The following is a 25,274-nucleotide window of genomic DNA, read 5'->3' on the forward strand; positions in this document are numbered from 1 at the left end:
ATTGGGGTTGGAAAAAGGATTTGCCAATACATTTGGAACTTTTTATCAAGGCGAAAACTTCAGGTTACTGGGCTGAATGGCAACAATATGAGATATACCAGTGTGGGGCTTGCTCAAGGTGACCCATTATCTCCATTACTTTTTAACATCGCCACCATGAATATATGTAAAAATATTTCAAGTGTGCATATATCCCAATATGCTGACGATTTTGTTCTGTATGCAATGATAGATGGTAGAAACTTATTATCCACTGTTAATAATATTGAAACAAGTTTGGAGTTAGTTATAGAAATGCTAAAGGATATAGGTTTGTCAGTATCTGAAAAGAAAACAAATTTATGTATATTTAGCAGATGTAGGCAAAAGTTTCAGAACATACAAGTAAGAATAAATGATAATCCATTAAAAGCAGTAGCTAAAGTTAAATATCTTGGCATGTGGTTGGATACCTCTCTTCGATGGGGCTTACATATTAAGGAGATTTGTGGGAAAGCTTATAAATATTTAAATATATTAAAAATTCTATCAGGAGGCTCTTGGGGTGTCCATCCAATACACCTCAGGCGTCTTTATATTTCACTAATAAGAAGCAGAATAGATTATGGTAGTTTTTTATTTGGCTCTTGTGCAAATACTCATTTAAGAAAATTGAACCTCTTACAAAATCGAGCTCTCCGAATATGTGGAAGTTTTATCCGTAGTACACCCATACATGTGATGGAGAATGAACTCTGCCTACCGCCTCTCTCCATACGTAGGCAATGGCTGGCATCCAGGTACTGGTTGGGAGTTTGTTCGAGATCACATGATAAGGTATCTGACCTGCTGGAACAACTATCCGTACAATGTGATCAGAGTTATTGGAATAATAAAGTTAAGCCAGTACTAGTCACAGTCCACAATTTGTTTAAGGATGTGGATTTGCACCAGAGCCCGATATTGGACATGTTTTCTGTGGACATTTGGACATCGTATATTGACATTCATTCTTGTATTAAGTGTGATGTAGATGAGATTAATTCACCAAAAAGAAATGTACCATGTGACTTGCTTAAGCAGAGTGTTATTAAAATGTTGGAGGAAAAATATGAAGGATTTTATAAATTGTATACGGATGGGTCCAAAGGCAAGGGTGTTGGTGCTGCATTTTTTGATCCTCAGTCAAATAATTCAAAACTAATTAAATTGCACAACGAGATTTGTATTATGAGAGCTGAACTGGTAGCCCTGCATGAAGCCCTTTCTTATGCTGTAGATTTGGAAAGAAACAAAATAATTATCCTAACGGACTCCAGAAGTGCACTTCAACACCTGGCTCGGTGTGTCTCGGGCTCCCGAGGTACGCCGATAGCCTACAATATCCTCAAAATCATGCACAGGTTGCACTCCAACTGTGTCCAAATCGTGTTGCAAGGATCCCATCTCATGTGGGTTTAGCTGGTAATGAGCAAGCTGATAGTTTAGCTAACATAGCAGTTTCAAGAGGGGTTGAGATTGGATGTAAACCTTATGGTACAGAATTGATGTGTTTAGCCAAGGCAAAGTGTAATGAACAATGGCAAATAGTGTTTAACAAAGTATCTGAAACAAAGGGCATTTGGTACAGTACTATTCAGAACAAAGTGTACAAGGTACCCTGGTTTGATTGTGCCAGCCTTCCCAGGGAATTACTTGTGCTTGCATTTCGTGTGCGATCTGGTCACATTCCACTAAATTATTTCCTAAATTTGATGAGAGTTGTACAATCACCCTTGTGTTTAGTTTGTAATAAGACTGAAGACCTCCTTCATTTTCTTCTGGAATGTGATCAGAATAAGGATGCCAGAAACCAGTATCTGGATGGTATGGATCTGTGGAATGGAAGTGTAAATGTGATTCTGAGTCATCCACTTTCAGAAGAAGCGATGCGGATTTACAAGTTCATCAGACGGGCCTTTGCATCCAGAGACTAGGTTTCTGCACTTAAGAGAGTGTAACATGTATCTGAGGCCCCCCATGAGGCTGGCATAGTCACTTTTAGTGTACTGAAGCCTCGTTAAAATATAAGATTAAAAAATAATAATAAGATAACGAGGTTGTAGTAAAAGCAGATTATAACCGCCTTGGAAGGTGTAACATAGATTATCGAATCTATTTCTTTACAAAATAGACTAACAGAATAATGGCAAGCATAATTTTTTTGCATTTTACAACCGCCCGATACTCGGGTATAAGTGTTGAATACACTATTTTCCTCTTAGGCCATTTTAAACCTAATCAACAAGGAATAAGGTTGAAAATTCAACGTACAAGAAGTGTACTTAATTTTTTTTCGTAATTGCATGTATTCACGAGCTCACTTCAAAATGCTTCAACTATATATATTATGGTAACATAATTGTATCGTACAGTCAAGGGCAAAGATATGTATGCCTTAATGTTAAGTACATAAAGTCGTGTATACATTTTTTTAACTTTGGCCGTGTCGATATCTTTGCACTTGACTATTTCAAAATTGCGTCTGCAAAAAAAACGAACAATTTTCAATTTAATGACTTCGTAGCAAATATTGAATTTGTTTAACTATATTAATAAACATAAACAATGGAAAAATAAACCCAAACTCAAATACTATTCCAAAATATTTATTTATTACCTTAAAAAAAATTTAGACCATATCTTATCTCTTAGCATTCTTCCTCTTTGACTTTCCAGGCCTTTGATTCTTCTTGCCTTTAGCTTGGAATGACTTAGTCTTATAGTCAAACGGCTTTTTCTTTGCTGAGCTATTAAATCCGTCCATATTACTTGAAGACTCCCTCGTATTTTGTTTAGATCCTTTCTTTTTCCCCCCAAAACCAAACTTCTTGTCTTTCAAAGCCCTTTTCTTAGATAGTTTATTCTGTGGCCCTTTGCCCTTGCTATTCTTTCCTTTATTGTCATCTAAGAAATCTAAGTCTGTTGATTTACCTTTCCTAACTCGTTTGAGCTGTTCAAGCATCTCTCTCTTTTCAGATGCTTGTTTCAGTCTTGCGTCAATCTGGAATTAAGTTCTCAGGTCAAATATTGTATCAATCTCTAATGGTAACTACTATACAAGTGCTTACATTTTGCATGCTTGCAGAAGTGTTTCTAATAATTGGGGGTAGTTTGTTTGAGAAAAATAAAGTGGGTAATTGGGGATTTACAATGACAGCTTTAAATGATTGTTTTGGTTTGTTAGTCTAACATCTGGTAGCATGGTGTGTTGCTTTGAGGATGAACTCGGGTTGGATTCGAAACGCGTCAGCCTAGTGTGGTATTGGTGATAGTTGGGTTTGTGTGATTTGTGTGTTCTTACAATGTGGAGGTGGTGGACCAGCATGAATAAACATTTGTTGCATAGATATAGCTATCATTAGGTCACAGGTGAGCAAAGTAATTGTTTATAGTGCATTAATATGAACCAGCCAAGTATTGCCTGATTCAATAAATTGTTAACACATTCAACGTCAATAATACAGTAAAGGCATATGATATATACCTGTACTCGTTTCGCTATTTTCTTCTGATCTCTCAACTGGCGAACCTTCTCGTTGCGCGCCTGCGCAGCTTGTTTAGCAAGCAGGTTCTTACGCACTTTCTGCATGTGCTCATCCGTTTTAGCCATCTCTGCAAAGTAATCTTCAGGTCTGGAAAATAAGAAAAAACAAATTAACCTTTTCACACCTCTCCTTCAGAAAAGTAACTTTTCCTCCCTGACGAGAACAAGCAAAGTGCAACTTTTCTGTTCAAGGCTTTCCTAAGCACTTTATTCCAAATGCAATTTTTTTAAGTTGATAATTAAAAAAGCACGCCATTGTCTGTGCTGGTTGCTCTTTAAGTATATTTACATTTTTTTTTTCAAGTTTCTTAATGCTGTGTGAAAAGTTGTATGAGCCACTCAGGAGCAAAATTATTTTTATCTTGGGCGTTAACACTTGAATCCCTCATTACGCTCAGGATTCTAATTTAGAATCCTTTGCTACATTCTAGATTCAATATACCGTCCTTGCCGTAAATACACCATTTTGCTCCCTTGTGACACATATAACTATTTGTATGCTGAAAGTAGTTTTTGTTGAAAATCTCATTTTTTATACAAGTCTTTTTGCTGAAACTTGCATTAAGTACACTGTTGTCAATCTGAATACTGCAAATGGATCTTTGACTTGCAAGATTTTACATACAAAAAAGAGATTAAATAGAAAAGATCCCCTTATGGGTTAAATCTGCCTTTGTATATCTGTTTCTCAATGCAATTCTGTTATTTTTGTGTTTTATGTACTTCTTTTTTTTTTATTTGACTGGATGGCAAACGAGCAAGTGGGTCTCCTGATGGTAAGAGATCACCACCGCCCATAGACACCTGCAACACCAGGGGGATTGCAGATGCGTTGCCAACCTAGAGGCCTAAGATGGGATACCTCAAGTGCCAGTAATTTCACTGGCCGTCTTGCTCTCCACGCCAAAACACAACAGTGCAAGCACTGCTGCTTCACGGCAGGATTAGCAAGCAAGATGGTGGTAGCAACCCGGGCGGACCTTGCACAAGGTCCTACTACCTGCAAAACTTCTAATAAAGAATTGTAAACATTGCAAGTTAAATAAAAAAGCTTGTTTTAAAATGCCCAATGTTGAATTGAGAACCTCTTTCATAGTTTTTGTGTAATTTTATTTTGATATGCATAAAATAAACCTAAAAGTTAATACATATGTGACCACATTTTGCTCTGTGCAATGCTTATTACCAGTAGCAGAGTTTTCCCGCTTTGTAGGGAACACTGTCTACAAATAGAGAACCTGATTGTCTGGTTCGGGCACTGAATATGTTAAAACTAAGTGGCAGAACAATAAACTTGATCCCTCCTTGCATTAGTTTTCTCCCTTTAGGTTTTGATCATCTCAACAGAATAATATGTTATTGCAAAGTTTAGCATAATATTTCAACAAAAATGTGTTTATTTATTTACTTCATGAAAAACTAAAAAGTCACAGTTAACTAACCTCCTTGTTGGTATTCCTAACTCCTTCAATTTTTTTAGCCCCTCCACCACAGCAGCCTGTGCTTGTCGGTGGATTAGATTCTCTCGCTTGAATTCATTCAGGACAGGATCTTGTGATGGATCATACACTTTTGTGCCTTTATTGTTTTCTTTTATGTTCCTGTAAACGCAAAATAACATTATAAATAGAAGCTCCTCCCTATGGACTGGAATAGAAACTGTTGAAGCAAAATAGTAAAAATTTATAGCTAAGTTATACATGTGGCAAATAATCATCTATGTAAGATTTAGTCATACGAAACTTACTTCCTCCTCTGCGCCGTCTCTTGCATTTGTAATGCCACGTCTGGGGCCATAGGGGCCACCGACGTAACTAAATCCAGAGTCTCTACCCACGGTAATTTAAGCTGGAACCCTTTTAATTTGAGCTTCAAATCCGATACGTTATTAACTCGCTTCTTCTCTTCTTTCTCTATTATTTCGTTCAAGCCAGGTTTTAACAAACCTTTAGCAAAAGCCTCTTGCAGCTGTAAAAATAATAATCATACGATGTGGTGATTAAATAAAAATAAATAAATATCACGGGACAGTAATTTAAAACTAACCTCGTCATCTGAATCGACTTCAGAATCACTATTATTTAATACAAAGTCACTCATTGCGTTTTATTTATAATAAACTTTTTCGCAACTAAAAGCAGCACCGCATAAACATAACCTACAAAAAACGTGTATTTCGTTAGCTAGCTAAGCTATATTTTTCACCTATGATGAGTTCTGTGACGTTTCGAGTTTGACAGTTTTAGAGATGTACCATTTATTGAGTGAAATATCGATTTTTCTAAGAGTTATTAGTGCCTATTTTTGGAGAAGTTGCATTATATTTAAAAAAATAATATTTGTCCAGCTTTCCGCCCACCGGGCCACCGTTTTCTCGTTCTCGCTCGAAATAATCCCTCAAACGATTTTTTTTTTTAAATAATATATGATTTATTAACAGAAAAGCACAGAGTTATAACACATATACAAAATTTTAAAAAATACAACTACTATCTACTTACTATTTACAAAACTTATACTAAATAGAAAATGTCTTCAAGGCTGCTGCTTTGGGGAGCCGTTCCTAGGAGGCTGGCAGCATTACCTCTCTGGATAGCTAGGCTGATGCGTTGTGCAAGGTAAGCACCAGCCCGCCGATCCCTTAAGGTATTTACCAGCCGAGAAGATATCTGGCGGAAGAGCTGTTTTCCTCTGACCCCCAAGGCCCCAGAGTTTCTTCATCAAAAGGCGTAAATATACAAGCCTCACCAAGGGCTGCGTATTTACGCCGTTTGTTGCTCTCAGCGGAGGCCGCCGCTGCACCCGCCTGGCCAGATATCGCATCGATATGAGAGGGTGCCAACGTGTCGACACACGTGGCATCCCAAACTAGCGATTTGCCACGACTCCACGGAATGAGGGTCATTCCGTCAGGTCGCTTGCCGGCGTCACGAGACATACCCGTTGGTTCAAGTATGGCCGGAACGTTGACTGTAACGAGCGCCCGACGGATGATGTCATTGATACTGGCATGGCGGGAGAAGCGGCCAGCACTGCGCTGGCAAGAAAGGCCATGATGGCCATACTGATCGACCCTGACACCACATTTGCATTGGTGCGACTCGTTCGTTTTAAGGCCGAGTCTAAGACAAACGGCCAGACAAAGGGTTGTGTGATCTAAAACTGTCCCAATGTTCATCGAGGGAAGTGCTTGCAGCCTACTGGCTCAGTCAGGGTACTCCCTGACTCAGGTTCGCCCGCTGCCAAAAGACGAGCGCGGTCTGTACTGGTCTAGTCTCTAAAAGCTGTTTTTGTTTGCTGCTGCAAATCGACTCGTCCCAGGCTCTTTGTATTTTATGAGAGAGGGGGCAAGGAATAACTCCATTGGGATAAGTATTGGACCATGACGCCCTGGCCTCGGCTAAGTGCGTGACCTCAACATCACCAAGTGACGGGTTAATGATTTTTCCAAAAAGGTCACGTGTACTATAGCCATAGGACAGAAAGACCGGTAGAGCAACACTAGAAATGCTTCTTACTCCTAGGCCACCAAAACGGATCGGGAGGGTGGCTTGAGTCCAGTCCCGTTCATCAAAAGAGCAATTTAGAATTTCCGAAAGGGTTTTACGAATTAGATCATCCAGGTTTTAATATTGATTCATGTTGCCAAAAAGGGCAGCAGCGGAGAAAATACATGACTTTGGGAGCAAAAGCCAATAACGCGTTATAACAAGGGCCATGTGGGGATTTATCAGGCTAAGGCGGCTGCAGGTATCAGAATACTTTTGGAAATGTACATCCAGAAAAATAGGTATTGCTTCAGGTAAGACTGGGCTCCCTAGGAGGCGGAGGGACTCGCTGGTAAGAATTTTTATGTTTGGGGCGACAGTGTTAAATTTTGAAATAATCTCATTTTTTAAAGGTTCTGGTACCGATTGGGCAACAAAAAGCTCACACTTGGAAAAATTCAGCTCAAGGCCGATTTTTTCGAAATTTTGAATAAGGTTCTGGAGATCTATTAAAAGTTGTTCCGCCTCACCTCCGAGAGTCCCATCATCTAAATACCACATGTTAAATTTTGAAATAAGTTGTGAAATTATAGGTTGAATTGCCAGACTAAAAATTGCGGGTCCGAGAGGGTCGCCCTGCTGACATCCAGCAGCTGAATGGAGGAGGTGTTTCCTGAAAATTAATTTAGAAGTAGAAGCGTAAGATTGCTACATGTAGCTGTAGATTCCGGGAATTTTTTCTTTAACTTGGGTTAAAAAAGCGGCCCTGTCAACCGCTTTAAAGGCGTTCTTAACATCGACCTTTAACAGCACCTGACCGCCACCGAGCTCTAAAAAAGTGCGTGCCGCGTGAACAAACGAATTACAAACTCCGACTGGCAGTTCAAAACAGTCTTTTTAGACCGTTTAGGCATTTTGCCAAAAAATAACAACAAACTTAACGACAAACAGTAACAAAAGTCAACAACAATAATAACAGAAATGAACAATAACAAAATACAATGCAAAGAAAATGCAACGGAAACTCAACTTGCATACAAGGCAGACGCACTCGTAATGACAGTGATACTGACAAGCACTGGCCACAAGAGAAGAGGCGGAGCACAAGATGGCTGCGGCCGCGTTCCAAATAGCCGCGTTTACAAAATCTTGCAAGTTTTGTCTACAAAATTAAAATATTTTATTTTTCACTGTTATCGAATAATGAACCGCGGCAATTGCCGATAATGTTGTGTCTCGTAACTACTCTGTTCCGTTTCACACATTGCGTCATTTAAAAAAATAAATATTTTTGTTCCGTATTCGATGGAATCTATTTAATGTACACTGATATTGCTATATATTTTTAAAAAGTACAGTTTTTCATTTTTTTGATTATTCTGCTTCAAAATAGAAATTATTTAAAAAAAATATTTTGCAAACACAGTATGCGTAATTCGGAAAATTTTCAAGTGTCACAGCAGGGCTACTACGAAACTCGCAACTCGAAGTTCGTGTCATGCGATCCCTCTGTCACTTAAACTATTTAATACGAGAGCGAGAGGGACCGCACGACACGAACTTCGAGTTTCGAGTTTCATAGTAGCCCTGCATAGGTGAATGTGAAAAATCAATAAAAAATACAAGAAAAATACTAATACTTATACATATTAGTAATCTGTGTACTTGACAATGACAGTCAGTAATAGACCTATACCAGTAGCCCTACAGTGTCTACATACCATATACATGCCAAATACCTATACCTATTCATTACATACCTATACCTATGGACCGGAAATACCTACAAAATACGCGTGCATTATTCTCTAGTGCAAAGCATAGTCGCATAAAATGGCGCTCAAGGGTTGTGCTATCGATTTCGAAACCAAAATATTTGATATCGATATTCGAATTATTAGCGGCTAATACCTTGCGGCAAGCGCTTGCAACGTGTTTACACGTTGGCTAGTGTTGCTGTCGCTCAGGAGATCACGCCGTACGGATGTACATATTAAATACCTTTTAGTGACTATTATGAAGGCTATTGGACTAACAAAGAAATTTTATCCTTTTTACTTTAAATAAAAATATGCCAAGCTCAACACAAGAGCCGAAGCTGCCGAAGCAACTTCGAATCCACTTTGCCTTTGTCTGTCCGGAATACCTGACGCGCTTGCAAGCGTGTAAATGGCATTCAAGTTTATTGGGTTGGTTGGTAGACGCTTGGCTTGCTAGCTCGGCAAGCGTGTAAATGTAGCATTACAGCGTGTTACTATCGAACAAATACTGCTTACTACTACTAGCATGTGTGAACAGGACATGCTATCAAAATGCATGTGTATCGGAGTGTTTGTTTTGAGCATGCTTATTTAAGAGCATACTCAAAACTAGCAAGCTTATTGCTAGCAAATGTAAACAGTCCATGAGCATGCTCATTAGTGGAATGCTTTTAAGCATGCTTATAAGCATGCTAGCAATGAGCATGTGTAACAGTAGCAAGCGTTTTTAGTAAGAAAATACTTGAGCCATAGTGTAAGTAAGCAATGTGAGTTATCTATTTGAACGCAGCTGCATAAATTTATTTCAGAACGTATGTTTTCATCCGGTAAAAAAAGAAAATGTTTCATATCTATGGTTAAAACTAGATACCACAGACAGGCCACCATAGACTTGGAATAAAGACTTGTTCCAGAATAATTTAGCTCAAATTCTCTACATATTATATTATTTCAGCGAAATGATCCGTAATATTGGCAAAAAGTACTAAAAAGTAATAAATATCTGAAGTTTTATTTTCGTTTTGCTGTCATGTTTTTAGAAATTTTGAACTAACATGAGAATTTTAATTAAAAGGTTTGCAAATAACCGGAAGTGCTAAGGAAGTACGACATGTTTCGTGAAACCCCGTTGTTTTGCATCAAGAAAATGCAATGGCCGCCATCTTCGACTCTCCTGAATGTTTTGGTCGTAGTTTCGGAATTTGAGGCCAGTTTTATCAGTGCTATGCAGTTATTTGATGGAAATTGTTTGATTAAATTGTAGAAGTTACTGTTATTTTACCGCGCAGGTTAGTACCAATTATAGTCTGGTTTTTCTATATAAGTGTTTACATCTGGATTTCGGAGTTCTTCTCTAATGGGATTCTGTTCTCTTTATTATAAGTATATCGAAATTACTTAGGTGTTATTAATATAATGAGTTTTCTTCAATGATCTAGTCAACATTATTTGTTCAGTTGATATAAATATACGAACCTCATTTGCCTATGTACTTATATTTGTAGGTTCTTTGTTTCTATGCAGGCTAGGTATTACAAATTACTTTATTTCCACTCCATCTAGTGAAATAATGTTTTATTTTTCTTAGTTTACGAATATTAGGTTAGTGTTTACTTCTTTTGATGTTTATCAGTGAGACATTTCAGTTTTCGTGCCACAATAATGGCGGCAGTGGATTAACCTATCTACTTATTTTAACCAGTTTTACCTCTTATCTAGTGTGTTCTATGCTTTATTTTTTATTCATTCGTTATATTTTCTCGTAGGACATGAAATAAACCGACTTTCTTCAATTTTTGGAACAATGACCTCGACTGTCACATTATCCTATTTGTAGACTAAAAATATTTGGGCAAGAATATTACGATGTGCATCGTGTGTTGTCGTGTGAACCGTGAAGATTTGTGGGTAAAGAGTCAATTTTCAATTGCAGTCTCATGAAATAAGGTTGGGAGGCCGCAGTGGTCCCCTCGGCGTCATCGCGGGCTTGACCCAAGATGCTCATATTTACAGCATGTCAGCTTCTCCAGACTATGATCCTGCTGCCCGGCAAGTAAGTATTCGCTCCCACACCCTCGAATTAGCAACACCATACCACTGCCCCATAAGTGCTAGGTTCCTGACTTAACTCTTCTAAACTTATTTTCATTTTCTAATTCTTTTTCTCTGAATTGTGGCTCATTAGATCTGTTTTACACCTGTAAAAGTAAGGCATTTGCAGCTATAAAAAAACCTAAATTACATAATAAGATGTTAATCTATTTAACTGCAAGTAATGTAAATTTTTACTAGGTAGTGTAAACAAACTTGATTTTTTTTTATTGAGCTAGATACTGTTGTTAATAAATATTTTGAAAATAAGATGCATTTTTAATAACCTGGTATAGTTTGATTAATGTTGTTAGGCTTTTAATTGTTATTGAAAAGTGTAAGGATACTCTGAAAATTGCAATTTAGTTGTGTTCTATTAATTACTATGTGAATAGGGATTGTGTGTCATTAATTGTAGTAGTTGTGTGAAAGTGTGTGTTTTTATGTATGTTTGTCCGTCTTTCACGTTGAAACGGAGCAACAGATTGACGTGATTTTTGGCATAGAGATAGTTTAGCCCGAGAGTGACATAGGGTGGAGATAGGCTGCTTTATACCCCTGAAAGACGCACAATACCCGAGGGAACAGCGCACCATAACCAAATTCCGTGCGGGCGAAGCTACAGGCAAAAGCTAGTATTATAATAAATTAATAGATTAAGCACAAGCTATTAAAATAGTACCTGACTAAAGTATATTATGTTGCTTCTTCTTTAGTTTTATAGCCTCTTAAAACATATTCCAAATTATTTCTATGCAAAACAAATTTTAAGAATGACTGCCTAATGTAATGTAATGTGTGGATATAATGAAATAAGAACTTTACATGTTTTGAAATTATTTCCAAGTAGATTTAACTGGGAATTCTTGGCCCAATCAGAAATGCTAGTCTGTTTTAAAATATCAGGACCCACAATGTTAAACCATGTTTCAACAGCTGTATTCTTTTGATTAAATTTGTTTATTTATATACTAGGTGAGGAATTTGTGCACTCACTAAAATTATATATAGAATAAATGTATTGTTATTTATAGATCATCCTTAATGTTTTATATATTTTGTTACAGGATTACAGGCCGGCCACCTCCAGTGAAAATGTGTATGAGTATGTTTTGGAACATAAATTAGCAGATAACATGAATGTACCTAGTATTAGAACTCCAGTTTTACGGGCAGTGCCTCTTTCTCCCACTGATGGTGACCCTGAACCTGATTCTACTAATCCTGAAAGCATTATCCAGTCTGCGCGCAATAAAGTAGACAAAGAAGTGGAGTATCACATTACTGAGAAGAGACATGATACAGAAATGTCTGTAGACACTCTTTCTGGACTTGTAAGGATAGAGGAGGGTCTGGATAGTATTGGACGTATTGCTTACCCTGTAATTCAAGAAACAGATGACTCTGGTGATGGCAGCTATGATAACACTAGTGCTACTCTCATTCAAGCTCCAATGAACACAGCAATAGTTCAAAATGTCACCAAATTACCACAAAACTTCACTATTAATGTAGATGCAACTGTTAGCAACATAACAGCCATACAAAATGTATCACAAGATGTCGGTAACCAGACACTATGGCTACCCACAATCCTTGCCACTAGTGCCACCACGGCTGACCCAAAAAATGAAGATGACCGATCACAATCTGGTATGTCACAGATCATTATTACCAGCGAAAGCTATGTAAATGATGCAAATCAAGCAGGAAGAAGAAACATTGTCACAGAAACCAGTTACATTAGTCGACCCAAGTCTTCTAAAGTTCAGATCTTAAGCAACATATCTATTCCTAAAAACACGAATTATTCGCAGCAATATATTACACAGAGTAAAGATATTGTGCCTCCAGTGTATGGTACACAGAATCATGTATACAAGTTAAGCACTAATGTGATGTCTCAGAAGCATTTAAATAATTCAGTACTTTGTAGTAAGCCTTCAAAGAATCAGTCTTTAATTGGCTGTTCCACACTTTCACCTGCTGTTATAAGCAGCCCTATTAAGAATGTGTCCTACAGCCACACTTTTACTAAAAGTACAAACATGAAGTCTTTGAGCAAAGTCAATAATGGTGCTAATTTGAATACTGTAGTCGCTGCATCCTCTGGCAACACTCAGTGCCATATTCTGTCCCGAGTAGTCTCAGGCCCCAATAAGATGTCTGTCCATTCAGGCAGGAAATCTGTTAATACATTGAAACAATCGAAGAACTGTAGCCAGCTTTCGAGTCAGAAGAATCAATCAAGGGCAATCAAGATTATACAACAGACGGGTTCAACCCATAAATCTGATGGGAAAACTTGGCCTGTTCCTGGAGTAGCTTCTTACAAAAACCAACAGCCGATTTACGGCGTCGTGGACTCCAATACATCGAAGATTATACAAAAAGTTGGTAGCCCAACACATAAAAGCCATCAACAAATCCAGAAGCTTCCATCTAAAGGCGAGAGGCTCGTGCTCCAGTCCCCTTGCGGCCCCGTGCTTATTTCCACGGCGCCTATTAGTACTAGTATGCCTCGTGGCCCCACTACGTTCAGTCGGGCGCTACACCTAATCTGCGATATGTGCAAACTTACGCTCCTACGGATAATCAGCTCTCTACAGTTTCTCAAGTCTCAGCTAACCAGCAACTAACCGCCCAAATACTGCAGTCGTTATCGCAACCAAAGTTGTTGCTGCAGTCATCTGCCAACCCCGCTCTGCATGGTTCAGTGGCAGCGCCTACTGTTGATGAACCAATTGAACCAAAACCAGTGAATCAAAGAAGAATTGTGTTGTAAGTATTGCATAAAATACAAAATAAGATATATGCATTATATCATTGAGTAGGTTTCATTACGCCTTAATGTCATTGACAGTGACACGCTCCAAACGTCTATTCCCATATTTTCTTAACCATTACAATCTTCAATTAAATTGAAAATATCTAAGGCAAAGTAAAAGTGGCTCAGGAAAATTTGGCGTTCTGTATTTTGGTTAAAAAAATGTCATCAATATTTTTTAGTCATACATAATCTACCTTTTACCTGGCCATTCTGCTGGTAAATCAGCTGAATCTGTGCGACACATAATGTTTCTATGCTTGATGTGTTGCACAGACGTAGCTGGGTCAATCAACTTTTTAGTGTTATTATTCTGTCCCGTAACTCAGGAGACATCAGTAATACACTGTTAGAAAAATGTTTGCAATTTATACTATTAGCACACTTACAAGATGAGCCAGAAAGGAATTGCCTTCAAAATAAATAAATAAATATCATAGGACACTTGACACCAATGGACCTAGTCCCAAACTAAGCAAAGCTTGTACTATAAACACTAGGCAACGGATAAACATACTATATAGATAAATACTTACTTAAATACATATTAAACATCCAAGACCTAAGAACAAACATTCATATTATTCATACAAAATATCTGCCCCGGCTGGGAACCGAACCTGGGACCTCAAGCTTTGTAGTCAGGTTCTCTAACCACTTGGCCATCCGGCCCAAGTACTAACTTTTAGTGGATTTGTACCCCATAAAATCATACATTAATAGAGTAACACCTGACTCAAATGATTATTTTGATTTGTAGCAGTACTTACTTAAATTGGCTAAAAAGTAAAAGCAAACAATATTAGTGAATTTCAATACAAAATCGCTAATGATATTTTGTTACTACTTTTTCTTTGCAAATAAATATATTCTATTCTATTCTAATACTATTGGCTTGAAATTTATTATGCAACTAGGCATGCTTGTAATAATATAGATTGTTTTACAGCGGTGACAAATCGACGCTCCTCACGGCAGACGACATACCCGGCATGGAAGAGCGGCCCAATCTATCCGAGGAGCTACGACGGTACTCATTCCACGATCTGGCACTCGTTATGCTCGATCACACGTACGCGTTGCCCAAGCAAAAGCAGCCGGCTCCGGCGCCACCGCCGCCTGCGCCGTTGCCCGTCACACCCACGCCGCCTCCGCCAGCTGTCGTCTCCCCCACACCAGTCGCGACGCCCATGAGCCCGCTCAAGAGGAACTCGCCAGTCATCATGTCTACGGCGGCGTATGAAATGCCGCTAACAGTCCCGCCCGGCCCATCTCTGCCCGCACAGTCGCTCCCAATGAGCTCGCTTGCTTACAAGCCTTTGCCCGTCACCACACAAGACGAGGACACCGCTTCCGTTATCTCGTCACTAGAAGGCGAACGACGCGATCCGGCGGTGGGAGGCAGCGACACCGAAACCGCGCCCGAGGGTGAGGAGGAGGGTAAGACGCGATGCGTGTGCGACTTCACGCATGACGACGGGTACATGATCTGCTGTGACCGCTGCGGCGAGTGGCAGCACGTGGACTGCATGGGCATCGATCGCGGCAACATTCCCGACGCATACCAGTGCGAGCTGTGTCAGCCGCGCGCTGTCGACGCTCGTCACGCGCGTGCTATCCAAATGCGCAAACGCGAGGAGCTCAGTGCACTCGGCGAGGATACTGACGAAGACGGCCGCGACGCGCCGCGCCGCCGTCGCCTTCTCACCGTTACCACCTATACCGACACCAGCGGCTCCTGCGTCACCACCTACAATTCTGCCACGCCTACTATCCCCGCGATTCCCGCCTTGCCGCCACTTCCGCAGCCCACTCTTTCTTTACCTAAACGCGGGCCCAAACGACCTAAGAAAGCCGAGGTTGTCCGTAAAGGCAATAAGAGAAAACTGACTGAAAAGAGAGTCAAACGGAAAAAAGAGATGATGATGAACCGAAGCAAATATAACTCGAGCGTCTCGAGTCAGTCTCATTGGGGCGATTCTTTTGAGCAAGCTGTGACTAACCATTATAGCCCAGAACTGAGGGCTAAGATCATGAAGTACAGCAGCAAACTAGGCAATACTCCCAACATGTCATCAGCCATTACGGCTCATCTGTGCACAACTGTGCCGCATGCTGGTGGAAAGATACTAATCGCGACAAAAGACTTGAAGGAGAATACTGCCGTCATAGAAATGAGAGGAAAGTACATGCTGTCAAATCAGCACAGGCCCCAGCTGCAGAACTCAGCGCGAGCCGGCAGCCAGAAACCGGGACCCTTCGTCTTTTTCTACAGATTACCTAAAGACAATACACAGATCTGTATCGACACACGAACATACGGCAACGAAGCTAGGTTCGTCAGGAGGTCATGCAAACCAACGCGGAGCTCCAACACTGTATCATTAAGGGTACATTGCACGTGTATCTGTATACTATTTCGCAGATCCCATCCAATACTGAAATCACAGTTGGTCATGATACTAATGGAAGCAAACAGCCGTGCGCCTGTGGCAACCCTAAACATTGCAAAGTTAATGGACTGAGTCCCATGCTATTAAGGAAAAGCATAGACTATCTTCCAAGAGAGAAGAGAAGCAGAAATCGATGTTCCAGCTCATCTTCTCCCTTGTCTCCACCACTCGCACCAGTATTAGCTTCGCCGGTAAAAGAGTACCCTTGTCCTGTTACTCCTATTAAGGTAGAAAAGAGATCCCCAATTAAATACGAATATCCGCCGATGTCGCCTGTCAAAAATACAGCCATTATGGCTCTTAACTTTGACCTGCCAATAAAAGCTGAGGATCCAGAAGACATAAAACCTGAAATGGATTTAACTACGAAGGAAGAAATGAAACCGGAAATAGATGAGCCAGATTACGTTAAAAAGGAAACTGATGTTGATGAAGTAGATAATTTTCCACCTGAAGAACCAGCTGCTCCAGAAGTTAAAACTGAACAGGAATCAGAACCAGAACCAGTCAAAGCAGATACAGAACCATTAGCAGTTGTGGAGGAATTGAAGCCTCCCAAAATTGAAGAAGCAACAACAGACCTCGAAAATTTGGTTTCAGATGAGGAAAAACCTCAAATCAAGAAGAACGAAGTGCCAAAAGTTGAAGAAGTGAAACAAGAGGTTATAAAAGAAGACTTGCCTAAATTGGAGCTAGTCAGACTAGAAACTCCCAAGAAAGAGGCGCCAAAAGTAGAAGAAAAAGAGCGCAAGTTGCGAACGGATGATGAGAGACCTGCAACCCGTGAATACACAGCTAAGTCAGCGTGCCACGACCGGTCATCGCGGTCCAGTAGAAACACCACATGCACAAATCAAGACTCTTTGGATGACAAAACTGATGACTCGCAGGATAAGCTACCGACAACTAAAGAAAAGGATAAAAAGAAAATGGTAAGTTCTGCCTTCTGTTCATTATGTAATAACCTAAAATTGCTAAAAGTGGCTCGGAAGCGGTAACGTTTCGTGTGCTCTGCCTACCCCATTTGGGAATACAGGCGTGATGTTTGTGTTGTGTGTGTGTGTGCGTGTGTGTGTATATTATTACAATATAAAACAAATAATGTTCTTTCAGACTCGTGAGGAGCGTAAAATGGAGGCAATAATGAAAGCTTTTGAACGGATGGAGAAGGCAGAGCAAAGAAAGCAGGAGGTCAAGGAACGACAGAAAAGAAGGGAATCTGATCCTCATCCCAATGCACCTGACAAAGATGATGATGATGATTTCCATTGCAGCTCCAAAAAGAGGAAGAAGTAAGTTACAATTATTTATTTAGATGTATTAGCATAACAATCGTAATCTTTTATGTAAGTGCATAAAAAAACTGCCTGAATATATGCATTTTTTTTTTCAGACGTAAAGGCCGCGCTCGCACTACATCGCAGTCCAACCGTCGACGTCTCAATTCCGCTGACAGTGACATGGTGACTTCCGGAGACGAGGCGCCCCATCAAACGCCGCCGCGGGCACCACCGCGACGAGACAGCGCTCCCCACAACAACGAGGCTGACAGAAATAACGATGGAATGAATGAAGTAAGCATGTATATACACCGTACTTCATTAAACTAAGAACAATGCACACACACACACACACACACACACACACACACACACACACACACACACACACACACATCACGCCTGTATTCCCAAATGGGGTAGGCAGAGCACACGAAACGTTACCGCTTCGGAGCCAGTTTTAGCAATTTTTTAGGTTTTAATTTTGTAAAAAACGGTACAATAGTGACAGGTTGCTAGCCTGTCGCCTACGGTATACCTTTACCTATATCCTCAGTCGCCTCTTACGACATCCGCGGAAGAAATGGAGAGGTGTAATTCTAACTCGACACCGCACTAAGAACATTAAAGTGTCTCAAATCATTTGTATAGTGCTTTCGTCATATTTCTGTAAATTCATATGCCTTGTTTTTGTTCCAGGATCTTGGCCTTAGCTCAGCTTGTTTGTTAGTTGAAGCGGCCGTCGGATCAGTGGAATCTGCGTTTAAACTACCCAAGACTAAGAAAACTATGGCAACAGAATGGATTGGACGATCGCCGGACCGTTCGCCTTCCCCTTACAGATCGCCTTATAGACCGCCTTTAATGTCGGCATCGTCCTTAGAAAGTCTCGTCAGAGTGGCATCGACTATGATCGGAGATTTGAGCGGCAGTCAAGATTTTCACGAAGAGGAACGACATGTTTCACCCCCGCGGACACCCGGCCGAGATCGAAGCAGGCCTCCTAAGAAAGCTAGAAGGATTACGCGGAGTACGCCACCGACAGAGGTCGTGGAAACGACACCAACTGTGATGATTCCCCAGCATAGTGCTAAGAAACGGTGGTTAAGACAAGCCATCAGTGAAGAAAGCGACTCTCCTAATGCGGGTGCGTATGACAATAACCAGTTTGGGGCTGCTCGGGAGACCACATAAAAATATTGTAATTTTGTCTGTTATTTTCGAGGCAGCCCCATTTCTACTGATGAACTTTTGAACTTGTATTGTTACGTTTAAAAGCAGACGCCTTTGTTGCAGAATCTCCGCCTAATGAAATAGTAACACCACTGAAGAAGCGACGGTTAGCGAGAGAATCACTGTCATATGAAACCAACATTATAGTGCCTGTAAGTACACAGTAAAAAAGCCTTAACCGCATCATATCAAAGTTTTTCTTATTATACTCATTTACTTTGTTTCTTATTTAGTGCAATGACGAGACTTCTCCGAATTTGACGTCAGAGGACTCGCCCGTCAAAGATGATGGCGGTCTTATCCGACAGTACAACGTGCGAGGGATCATGGAGAGTATTTACGGGCGCGATCGGACGCGCTCCGACAGCGGGCAGGGCTCCGACGACCAGTGCCACATGGAACACGACGTGCTCAACGTGAATATGGCGCAGACTCACGACACCGAACACATCCGGCGCATCATCGGCGTGCCCACGCCCGAGCACGAGCTGCCGCCCGCCGTTCATGACTCTGATTTTAGTTCCAACAACAACAATCTAGAGCTCGACGACACCAACTACAACAAAGTCGTGCCCATGGATATAGACATCACTATCACCCCACAACCGAAGCTCGAAACCAACGATACTCCCGGTTGTGACATAAAAGCTTTGGAAACTCAGAACAGCTCCAGATCAGCCGACACCAGCGGCAACTCGTCACCTCAGCGCGACGAAATGGACGACATTCAGAAAAAAATACACTCCTTCCACACGGAAAACATTTTGATACTTAAGAGCAGAAATAAAAAGCCACCCAAGGAAAAACGGAAGAAGGTCAATCTGAATTTTGATCTCAACATGGTAGATGACCAAATCAGTATTCAATTGCGCACAGAAAACGAACATATGTCTCCGGAAATCAATGGCGATATTCACGACGATATTAGCAATTCGGCGTTACTGGCGCCCGAAAACATACCTCTGCCCGACGATCCCGGTCCAATACCTCCTTTAGAAACGATTCCTCTGCCTGAGGAACCTATGAGACCACTAAAAAAGCAGTTTACTGGTAACATGAGAAATTCAAAATCTGTAGTGATCAATGGGGTCGTCCACGACTCTTATACGATCACGGAATCGATGACGTTACCGGCGCCTGAGAACATTCCCTTGCCCGAAGACCAGGGGCTAACGGTTATACCTCCGTTAGAAACGATACCTTTACCGGAGGAACCGAGGCGACCGCTCAAGGTCAGAGCTAAGCAACATATCGAAAAGCCCGAAGAGAAGGAGTCGTCAAATGACGCGGATTCGAAATCTTCAGAGGTGAACGGAGACATTCATTCGGACATGAGTAATTCGGGCGGCGAGTACGGCAAGATACCTCACGTCGAATCTATCCCATTGCCTGAAGACATCCCCTCGCTCGAGGCTATTCCGTTACCAGAAGAACCGATGCAGTCGGTCAGCGCAGCGTCGCCGCCGATGGCAAGCAAACCTGAGGATAAACCTTTTGTTAAAGAGAAACCATCGGTTCTAGAGACTCTTCCGTTTTCGTCGCGTTTTAGCTCCGCGGGGCTATTCTCTGGAATCTTCTCGAACTTCTCTCAACAGCTCAAAATGGATTCCACTGCTGACTCCGTACCGTCAATCATTAAGAGTGCAATAGATAGGACTACAAGTTTAGACAATAGTATATTCGACAAGGATAGTATTACGGGTGTGGACGACCTGAAAAGCGTCCAGGAGATATTGACTCGTGTGAACAATATGGACTCAAATAATAGTGTCTTGTTGTCTGGAGTGCTACAAGGGTCGTCAGGGTCGGGCAGCCCGCGGGCGGCGCCGGAACATAAGCCGGCCAAACCTTTCGGGGCGCGCGTCAACGACCCGCGGCTCAACCCCCCACCCCAGGACAAGCCAAAGCCCGTCAGGAGGAAGGTGAGTTACCATATTATGACATTTAACACATTTATTTCTTAGACAAGTTTTTAGATCTTACCTATACCTAGTGCCATCCACGGAGACGCGTGATTTTGTCAAAATTAGACATTAATGACATTGTAATAATGAACACGGCACGCGTCATCGTGAATGACTCTACCCATACATTAATTCTGAAGTTATTGCATTAGTATACCTTGATTTGTACATCAAAATATGAATCTGATTTTCTTGGAAAGTCTGAATTTTTAAATATTTTTTTTTTAATTTAAATTCGAAAGTTGTATTAAATGTAAGTAACTTACTTTTAATCATAGATTGTCATTGTCAGTCTTTCTGATTACTTTATCTTTACCTTGATTTGTACATCAAAATATGAATCATTTCTTGGGATCTGAAAGTTTAAATATTTTAAATTTAAATTCGAAAGTGTATTAAATGTAAGTAACTTACTTTAATCATAGATTGTCATTGGTCAGCTTTCGATTACTTATCTTGCATTGTTCATGCAATATTTAAATGCACTGTCTTCCTGAATTATCTGTGAATTGAGATCAATGGTCGCCGATTAATATAGCAATAGTATATCAACAACTTAAGGTCAACACAGCTCTGTATTGCGATCTGCAAAGCATTTTCTTTACTATTTTAAGGAGCGGCCACATCGCTTGCTTAAAATACGCAGGTGCGGAATCGCAGTGACGTGCCGTAAAACTGCACGAGTTTTGTTCGGTAAAAAAAAAGTCCGGACGTTTACGGCACGTCACTGCGATTCGGTATTTTAAGCAGCGGTGTGGAGAGCATGCGATGAAAACGGTGCGCATACGATGCGTCACTGCGATTCCATGCCGTCACCGTTTTTAAAGCAGCGGTGTGGCCGCTACTTTATACTGTAATGCTAAGTGCTAAACATTTGTTGCATAATAACTGTTTCTTGTGCATAATAAACGTTATTGAAGGTAAAACGGTAAAGTGGCATTGAACAATAACTGGTGTTGGCTGTTGTCTATGGGTGATGGATGTATTCACAAACCACCATGCGACCCACTTGTATTACATGCGTTTACTCCTCAGCTCTCTATCACGGAGTACCGCAAGCGGCAAAAGGCGCGACTCCGTCCGAGGAAGCATCTCCAGCTGAAGGCGGTGCGGAGCCCGGGCCCGAGTGGTCCTCGGAGTCGTCAGCGTCGGCGGCGCGTCGCTGTCGCCCCAGCGGTTAGACGCCGCCGCCGCCGCCGCCGCTGACGACCTGGAAACAGCGGCTGCATCGGGAACTTACTGCCACGCATTTGCCTAAAGGTAGGTTTTTATTTTAGTCACTTCAGTATCATCATTCATTATCTACACTAATCGACAGGGACGGACGTCATTTTATGGTTATTAGGGGAGAACGCCATCGTGAAAGCGTAGGCCCTGCTAAGTGTTACGTAGAAAGAATGTTTATCTGCTATCCTCTAAGGGCTTTTCACACCGCGTTTTTTAACGAACGTCTTCTATAGAAAGAAAAAGACGGTGGTGCAAAGACTCGACTGTTTTTGAGTTTGCATGTGGGTACGGTCAAGAAGTTAATTCATTGGCCATCTTGGAACCATTTCACAGTAAACTTCATAGTGACATCGTATTTAATTAACAAGGAAAGTCGTGTAATGCTTCCTTTGAACGGTTCCATGGTGGCCATGAATTAAATTCCTTGACTGTACCTAACACTAAACGTGTATAGTTATTCGTAATATAATTAGTTTGTAACAAATTTGAATCAAATGATTGAATGTCGCAATTGCAATTCAAAGTAATAAAAACCGCGATGATCTTGCAAGTAAAACTTGCTTATTCAATTACTTCGAGCGAATTTAAGAGGACCGTCGTTTGCAATCGCACCGCGTAGCGTAACCAACTTCAGTATAAAGCGACTACGACGTTAAATATGTTCGTGTTATTAGTCGCAAGCACGGGTTGTTGACAGTAAACAATGAACGGAGAAAGGGCGGGAAACTTCGTGAGAAGAGGACGCGGTTTTTTTGTGAAATTTGAAATTATAATTATAATCAGCTAAGGATTGTTGTTAAGTAGATTAAAGTGTATATATTTACCTCAATTAATTTGTATTATATGTATAGTTGTAAATAGTTACAGTGTATATACTTTGGTAAGTAATTTTTTATTAACTTGTAAATATGGGCGATCCGCCCGACCCTGGAGGAGGGACAGAATTTCCTCTTCAATCATCTATTGATGTATTAGTTGACGCATTGGAGTCGTCTATGGACACAGACTGCTCCACATCTGAACAAAATTTGCTTAAACGAAAACGACTTAGAGTGAAATGCAATCTGTGTCATAAAAGAAAAAGGAAAGGGGTATTAAAGATGCACAAAATGATTGTCAATGTTTAATAACTGAAAAAGATGTGAAAGTAAATTATCAGACTCCCCAACACAGTGTACTAAATGATTACAATCATGATCTAAACATCAGTAATAATACTACCGATACTACTACTCGTATGCCGGTTGGTCGCTCTCTATACGTAAAGACTGATTTATCACCATACATAATCCATGTCCAAAAGAAACATCAAATGCAAATGATGCCACTATTCTCCACCCAGTTACATTTGGTCGTTTTTTTGAAACGATACAATATTAATGGTATTGTTAATGGTACCTTGAAACGCATAGGTAGGAACAGGATTAGTATGGAATTTGCAAATTTCAACGATGCTAATATGTTCTTATCCAACAAAATTTTAACAAATGAAAAGTACAAAGCCTTTATACCCACGTTTAACGTTACACGTTTAGGCGTTATAAGGGGTGTCCCTTCTGATTGGTCAGATGATGAAGTCATAGCCAACATTAATGTACCAATTGGGTCTGGCCCAATTATAAAGTTGAGAAGATTGAAAAGGAAGGTTACAGCTGGTATAGATGGTACTAATCAATATGTTAACACAGGTACTATTGTTGCAACTTTCGATGGTCGAACCCTCCCCACCCGGGTTTACATGTGTTACGCTGCTCTTCCTGTAGAGCTATATATATACCCCACTATACAATGTTATAATTGCTGTAGATTTGGGCATGTAAAAAACCAATGTCGGTCTACTCCAAGATGCTACAAGTGCGGCCAAGGCCACTCCGGTAGCAACTGCAATGTGGAAGAGGAAAGGTATTGGTGTATTCTATGCAAGGGATGCCACCAAGCCATTGATAAAAAATGTCTGGAATATGACAGACAAAAGGCAATTAAAGAAACAATGAGTAAAAGTTGCATCTCTTACATAGAAGCACTTAAAATACACCCACCAGTTTCAAGGGTATCATATGCAGACGCCCTACTCACTTCTCCACCACTGCCAAATACATCTAGAGATACACAAAACTCCTCAAGCTCACAAAACTTACCAAATTCACAAAATGTGTCATACAAGAAAACAGTTTTTCTGAAACCGAAGGCACCACCAAAGCTTTCAAAGGGGTATGACTATCATGCCCATGCTAATATTGTTAGAAATCCAGTCATATCAGAACATAAACCCATTCACAATGCAAACAATAATAAGGAAAATATGCAAATCTCAGACATCATTAAGTTAATTATTCAATTATTATCACAATCTAACATCGTATCACCGTCCAACGCTGCAGCAATTATTGACACACTATACAATATATCAAAATATAATAATGGCCCACAGAGCCAAAGCGCTTCAGTGGAATTGCCGGAGCTTAATACCTAAAAAACAAGACCTAATTTATATTATTAACAAACTTGATCCCTTTGTTATCTGTCTTCAAGAGACATGGCTTAAACGGATTCTGTTCTCAAAATCCCAGGTTTCTCCTGTGTTCGTGAGGATAGACCTGATGGGTATGGTGGAGTTGCCATACTTATCAACAATCTATTTTCTTTTACTCCTGTAACCCTACCTTTACACAGTAATGACCTTTCAATTTGTGCTGTGACTGTAAATAATATCTGTTACATATCTGTATATTATTCCCATCCAAGTAACCAAATTTTTCATGAAATCAATCAGATCATTAATTTTATTCCAAAACCATTCATACTTTTAGGCGACTTCAACTGTCGCAATCAGTTATGGGGTTGTAACACAACTGATTATTATGGAGAACAGTTACTAGATCTACTAACTTCTCATGATCTGTGTGTATTAAATACTGGTGCCCCGACTCGCCTTGCCAGATCAACAAGCTCACCAGATATATCTATTTGTACACCTGATCTAGCATCACTCCTTTCCTGGTGTCCTATGGAATCCACATATGGTAGTGACCATTACCCATTGGTGGTCACTTTCCCATATAACAAACCTATTAGGGTGGTAAGACAACCACGTCAAAAATATAATTTAACAAACGCTGATTGGATGACATTCAGAGAAAAAGTAAGTCAGGCAATGTGTAATGTTCCAGAAATAAATTCTACTAATACTTCAGACTGCTCTGAATTCATAGCTAAGGCACTGATACAAGCTGCTGACGAAACTTTTCCCCTAAAAAGTTGTGGAAAAAGCATAATACCATCGCCACCATGGTGGGATAAAGATTGCACCCTTGCAGTTAAACAAAGAAAGGAGGCTGAAAGACAATATTGTATGTCTATGACAGACTATAATTTTGATAATTACC

The 25,274-nt window shown here is 40.4% G+C and overlaps 2 protein-coding genes across 2 annotated transcripts; one reads left to right on the forward strand and one right to left on the reverse strand.

Moving 5' to 3' along the window:
• Positions 1-2,611: 2,611 nt before the first annotated feature.
• Positions 2,612-5,789, reverse strand: LOC141433238 (probable rRNA-processing protein EBP2 homolog). Its single transcript, XM_074095183.1, has 5 exons — positions 5,612-5,789; positions 5,313-5,533; positions 5,008-5,166; positions 3,506-3,653; positions 2,612-3,022 (listed from the first exon to the last, which is right to left on the reverse strand). Exons 1-5 carry the CDS (start codon positions 5,663-5,665, stop codon positions 2,663-2,665), a joined length of 942 nt encoding a protein of 313 aa, XP_073951284.1. The 5' UTR covers positions 5,666-5,789; the 3' UTR covers positions 2,612-2,662.
• A 4,117-nt stretch (positions 5,790-9,906) lies between these two features.
• On the forward strand, positions 9,907-23,069 carry LOC141433670 (uncharacterized). The gene is given in 16 exon segments (XM_074095771.1): positions 9,907-10,102; positions 10,747-10,866; positions 11,972-13,427; positions 13,430-13,685; positions 14,681-16,089; positions 16,092-17,116; positions 17,298-17,476; positions 17,578-17,758; positions 18,164-18,611; positions 18,761-18,849; positions 18,931-20,619; positions 21,697-21,724; positions 21,727-21,806; positions 21,809-21,877; positions 21,879-21,921; positions 23,062-23,069. Coding segments are annotated over 15 exon segments (6,999 nt in total). The 5' UTR covers positions 9,907-10,102; positions 10,747-10,827.
• The last annotated feature ends 2,205 nt before the right edge of the window (positions 23,070-25,274 follow it).

This window comes from Choristoneura fumiferana, chromosome 12 (genome assembly GCF_025370935.1).
Source record: "Choristoneura fumiferana chromosome 12, NRCan_CFum_1, whole genome shotgun sequence".
NCBI lineage: Eukaryota > Metazoa > Arthropoda > Insecta > Lepidoptera > Tortricidae > Choristoneura > Choristoneura fumiferana.

Bases quoted from the DNA above. Each gene is read 5' to 3' on its own strand.
- LOC141433238 (XM_074095183.1), bottom strand. From the start codon at position 5,665: ATGAGTGACTTTGTATTAAATAATAGTGATTCTGAAGTCGATTCAGAT. The intron at 5,534-5,611 runs GTTAGTTTTAAA...TTATTTTTACAG, and splicing joins AAGTCGATTCAGATGACGAG to CTGCAAGAGGCTTTTGCTAA. The intron at 3,654-5,007 runs GTTAGTTAACTG...CTTATTTTCCAG, and splicing joins TTAGGAATACCAACAAGGAG to ACCTGAAGATTACTTTGCAG.